This window comes from Scomber scombrus, chromosome 3, assembly GCF_963691925.1.
Source record: "Scomber scombrus chromosome 3, fScoSco1.1, whole genome shotgun sequence".
NCBI lineage: Eukaryota > Metazoa > Chordata > Actinopteri > Scombriformes > Scombridae > Scomber > Scomber scombrus.
Genome location: NC_084972.1, coordinates 23191909 through 23197092, shown reverse-complemented (window position 1 = coordinate 23197092; position 5184 = coordinate 23191909). Strand labels below are relative to the sequence as shown.

The window sequence follows — 5184 nt, the reverse complement described above, 5'->3', positions numbered from 1 at the left end:
TTTAAGAGCTGAAAGAGTGAGCGGGCAGAAATAAATTCTTCAATTTACAAATTCAATTATTTGTCTACCTATAATATGTGATATAACTGATCCAATAAGATCATGTTGTGCCCATGTCAGTCCTCTAGATGGTAGCATCCCTCATATACGGGCTCCCAATTACTGCACCTTTGCTCCTTATTATTACACATACAGTGACTTAATAGCTACAATAGAAATATTGTTCATTTCGTAGCATCTGAGTTTTTTAAGAAAGGAAAATGCGGCATGTATAATATTCTGTGTTATCAAAAAGATTAACTGTAATATTACGAGCTTTTACACAATTTGAGGCCAAATCACTTTTGAGTTAGTAAGTTAAAAAATTTTCCTGTCAGACATGGGAACAATGTGTTTAGTACTTGCCTGTGTGTACAGTATTGTAATGTTAATGTCATTAATAAAAGGGCGTTATCTGACACTGCCTCCATTCATCCTGGCTACACTTCCTTCCTGTTGTTGCCTGCTGGTCACAGATGTGTTTTAGCCACAGAGGCTTTGTAAAATGTAGTAGCAGTAATTTATTTATCGGGAACATGAACAGTGTTAGACATACATGTTACCATTTGATGTACTGGACCAAAGTTAGCTTATAGCTCATTTTCATCTACCGTCCTTTCAGTAGGTGGATCATTGCAACCCAATGCCTCCTTCTACAACATTTGATAATTCATTACTTTATGAAGTACGTGGAGAGTGCACATTGCTTTTCCACGGCAAGTTTTATGCTTAATTGTATGTTTAATTTAGTTTATATGTAATAAACAAAATTAAACATACAGAAAACTTAGTCAAATATGGCAAAATCCTTAATATGAGGATTCATTTATACTTCTAATTATGCTCAGGGTTACATAACATATTATGGCCCCTCAAAACGAAGAGGGTGACTCCCTGACATCACTGATGACATCATTCCTGGTATATAAGACCAGTTGGAGAACTGTACCATATCAGACACCCCCACCTGCTCTGTGTGGTGTAACATATCCAGATCATCATGCGTGAAATTGTACATCTTCAAATTGGACAATGTGGCAACCAGATCGGCTCAAAGGTAACAAAATAAGATTTTAACTCCACTGCTAAAGTTATAATGTGCATTAGTTATGAATTTGTGGATTATGTTGAGACTGTACTAATGTTTTCTAAATTTCCATGACCAAACATTATTTCATTGTATGCCTACAATGACAATAAAGTGTCTTATGTCTCATTAAAACCCATTATGTGCTTTTCAGGAGAACATGAATGAAACATCTGTTGAAATATAAGCCACTAATGCCATGTCAGCTAGACGATATAATTCATTTAAAAGAGAATTAATTGGGTTTTGTCACACCAACAAGTGGGAATATCAAGACCTACATGTTTTATTTTACTTTACATTATATCACCTAAACCATAACAATATTTTTTATCATTATTATCATTATTATTATTATTATTATTATTTTCTTTCATTTATCATGACGTTTGTCCTGAAATGTTCTTTGCATGTTGTCACCAACAGTTGTGAGTGACACAGGGTGTTTCCTGTCTTGCATTCAGTGTACAGATAAGAGTCATAGTGAGACTGGCATGGGTGGGACATTTTTATCATAGTCAACACAAAACAAGAGAGAGGAGCTATGAGATAATACAGCTGAAGCTAAAGCAACGCATAACTCTACTTGACGTGGAAGATCGTGACAGTCTGAAACATAAGAAGTTACTTGTTTAAATATTTATTAATATTATTTATATCATTGTCATGTGGACATCATACATTCTTAGTTTCAGTTCAGAGATTAATGAGTTTAGTTTAGTTTAGTAGCTTTATTGTCATTATATTGAGGGTTAGACAACAATATAACGAAATGTAGATAGCACTCCCTGAGCCATAAGAACATTTAAGACAATTAAAAACAACTTAAGAAATAAAACGAAAAAAAAAAAACATGAACAATCTATAAGAGCAATAAAGTGATATATTCCATATAAAAATATAATTCACTTTAACATGTACCCATTTGAAGAAGAGTCAGAGTAGGCATATTTTTGCCAGATAGTCACAAGCTGACTGAACAGGTACATTTAAAACAATACATACTTCTGCACAGCTGCATATATCTCAACAGCCATACAGTGTAACAGACAAAAATGTGCAAAATGGTGGAAGATACTTTTACGATGAAAACTCAACATTTAAAGCTCAACTTTAAGTGACCTATCAACAATTAACCTGTTTCATGATTTTCATGAATTATGTTGTCATCACGATAATGGTATTTTTATGTGTTTTTTCTTCTTAGTTTTGGGAGGTGATCAGTGAAGAACATGGGCTCGATCATACCGGTATCTATGAGGGAGACTGCCACCTCCAACTGGAGAGGGTCAATGTCTACTTCAATGAGGCACATGGTAATACAGACCATATATGTCCTGCATCTTGACAATGTGCCTGTTCAAACTTGTTTAGAAGTTAATTTCTTTTTAATTCATTGCTTAGTTTTGCATTTGTATTTTGCTTTCTGTGAACTTCGACACACAGTAAAGACATGAAATTCAAGATGCGCATTTCTGATTTGTTTCCAGGTGGTAAATATGTGCCCAGGGCCCTGCTGGTTGACCTGGAGCCTGGCACCATGGACAGTGTAAGAGGGAGCCGCATCGGGACCCTTTTTAGGCCAGACAACTTCATCCATGGTGAGACAAATAACAAAAGTACCACAACACCAAGACAAATTCCCTGTATGTGTAAACCTGGTCCTGATTGTGATTCTGAAAATATTCATGCTGCAAAAAGGCCTTTTGATGCTATCTTATATTTGAGGTGATTTTCATGAGTATGTAGACAGGAAACATACAACTAAATAACACACTCTCATGGTTTTGGCATATCTGATGCTTTGGATTCAAATGCCTCCCAGCTGGCAGATGTATAAATCTTGAGTGTTTCAAGATGAGGTGAAAAGTTTGTATTCCGAAGAAAAACAGCTTGGTGACAACATTTGTTTTTTACTTTGTCCAATGGCTCTGGGAATATTTCATAAACCTGAAGGTGGAGAATTATTTCAAGCCATTGAAGTGGAAATATAGCTTTTAGGCAGCTTTTGTGTTTTACATGTATTTATATTCTATGTTTTCATAAAGTGAAAGAATAAAGAATAAAGTATTCTGAATTATTTTAAAACATGTTGTGACCAGTATGTTTTCCATCCATTAATTCTCTTGACCAATGACAGAATTAGATTAACTCTGTTTTGGTGTTACAGGAAACTCAGGAGCTGGGAATAACTGGGCGAAGGGTCACTACACCGAGGGAGCGGAGCTGGTTGACCAGGTGATTGACAGAGTCAGGAACGAGTGTGAAAGCTGTGATTGCCTTCAGGGTTTCCAGCTGGTTCACTCACTGGGGGGTGGCACTGGCTCTGGCATGGGAACCCTCCTCATCAACAAGATCCGAGAAGAGTACCCCGACCGTATCATGAACACCTTCAGCATCATGCCTTCCCCTAAAGTCTCGGACACAGTGGTGGAGCCCTACAACGCCACCTTGTCAGTCCACCAACTCCTGGAGAACACAGATGAGACCTACTGCATCGACAATGAGGCCCTGTACGACATCTGCTTCCGCACCCTGAAACTGACCACACCGACTTATGGGGACCTGAACCACTTGGTCTGCATGACCATGAGTGGGGTCACGACCTCCTTGAGATTCCCCGGACAGCTCAACGCAGACCTGAGGAAGCTGGCTGTCAACATGGTGCCTTTCCCTCGCCTCCATTTCTTCATGCCAGGCTTCGCCCCCCTGACAGCGCGGGGCAGCCAACAATACAATGCCCTCACCGTGCCTGAACTCACCCAGCAGATGTTCGATTCCCGCAACATGATGACAGCTTGCGACCCCAGACGTGGGCGCTACCTCACGGTGGCTGGCGTCTTCCGTGGCAAGATGTCCACCAAGGAGGTAGATGAGCAGATGCTTGCAATCCAGAAGAGAAACAGCAACTACTTTGTGGACTGGATCCCCCATAACGTCAAGGTTGCCGTGTGTGACATCCCACCCAGAGGCCTCAAAATGTCCTCCACCTTTATCGGCAACAACACAGCCATTCAAGAGATATTCCGTCGTGTGGGCGAGCAGTTCGCCATGATGTTCAGGCGGAAGGCTTTCCTCCACTGGTATACAGGGGAGGGTATGGATGAAATGGAGTTCACTGAGGCAGAGAGCAATCTCAACGACCTGGTGTCCGAATACCAGCAGTACCAAGACGCCACTGCTCACGCTGAGTCGGAAGGGGAAGAAGAAGAAGAGGTGGCCGAGAAGGTTCAGTCTCGGATGGAAGTTAGACTGGAAACAGTGACTGAAACAAGTCAAGAGACTATAGATGAGTAGAAGACATGGGGAATAGTTTGGTGTGTGGATTTGAAACCCTGTTGTAAGAACATGGAAGAATTGTGAAGTTTTTAGTTTGAAAAGGAACTATTTTTTATGTTGTAGTATAATTTATGCGGATAAATAGTACTCTGACATATTTACACAATAGTACTTACATATTTTAAAGTTTAAAAAAAAAAAACTAAAACTGATGCCAGTTTGCTTGTTTTAAGGGTTTGAGGGTTTTTTTCTGTCATCAGCATTTGTGTACATAGGCTACACCAACTGTGTTTTATATATTGCTTTTAAAAACTGCTATTTGATAGTGATGTTAAAGAATTTTGTTAAGTATTTTTTTTTAAGATATGTGTTGCATTGTATGTATTTATGTAATAACTATGATTAAACACACTAAAAACAAAGAGTAATGACTACTGAGAGTAAATTCAACAAAATGCAACTGGAACATTTTTCCTTTTATTTTATTTTAGTCATTTGAAGTTAAAATGTACTAAAAGTAACTCAGCTGGAGTGACTGACAGACAGTACTCTGACAGCACAGTGATACTGTGCAAGGCTGTCACACAGTTTCCTCCCACTGCTACGAGTCTGGGACATAGAGATTACACATAACTTGGCCTGAGTGCCTGTGCACTGCGATAAGCACATATGACGTGGAAATGTCCCTGCAGCAGTGCCATAAAGTTGACTCCACTCAAACACTAGGACATGGCAGATAGTACTGCTTGTAACCCACATGTGAATATAGGTTATGGTGA

The 5184-nt window shown here is 39.0% G+C and overlaps 1 protein-coding gene across 1 annotated transcript; it reads left to right on the top strand.

The window, feature by feature from the left end:
* The first annotated feature begins 1001 nt into the window (after window positions 1-1001).
* On the top strand, window positions 1002-4807 carry tubb1 (tubulin, beta 1 class VI). Its single transcript, XM_062416499.1, has 4 exons — window positions 1002-1096; window positions 2334-2442; window positions 2617-2727; window positions 3297-4807. Exons 1-4 carry the CDS (start codon window positions 1040-1042, stop codon window positions 4421-4423), a joined length of 1404 nt encoding a protein of 467 aa, XP_062272483.1. The 5' UTR covers window positions 1002-1039; the 3' UTR covers window positions 4424-4807.
* Window positions 4808-5184: the final 377 nt, after the last annotated feature.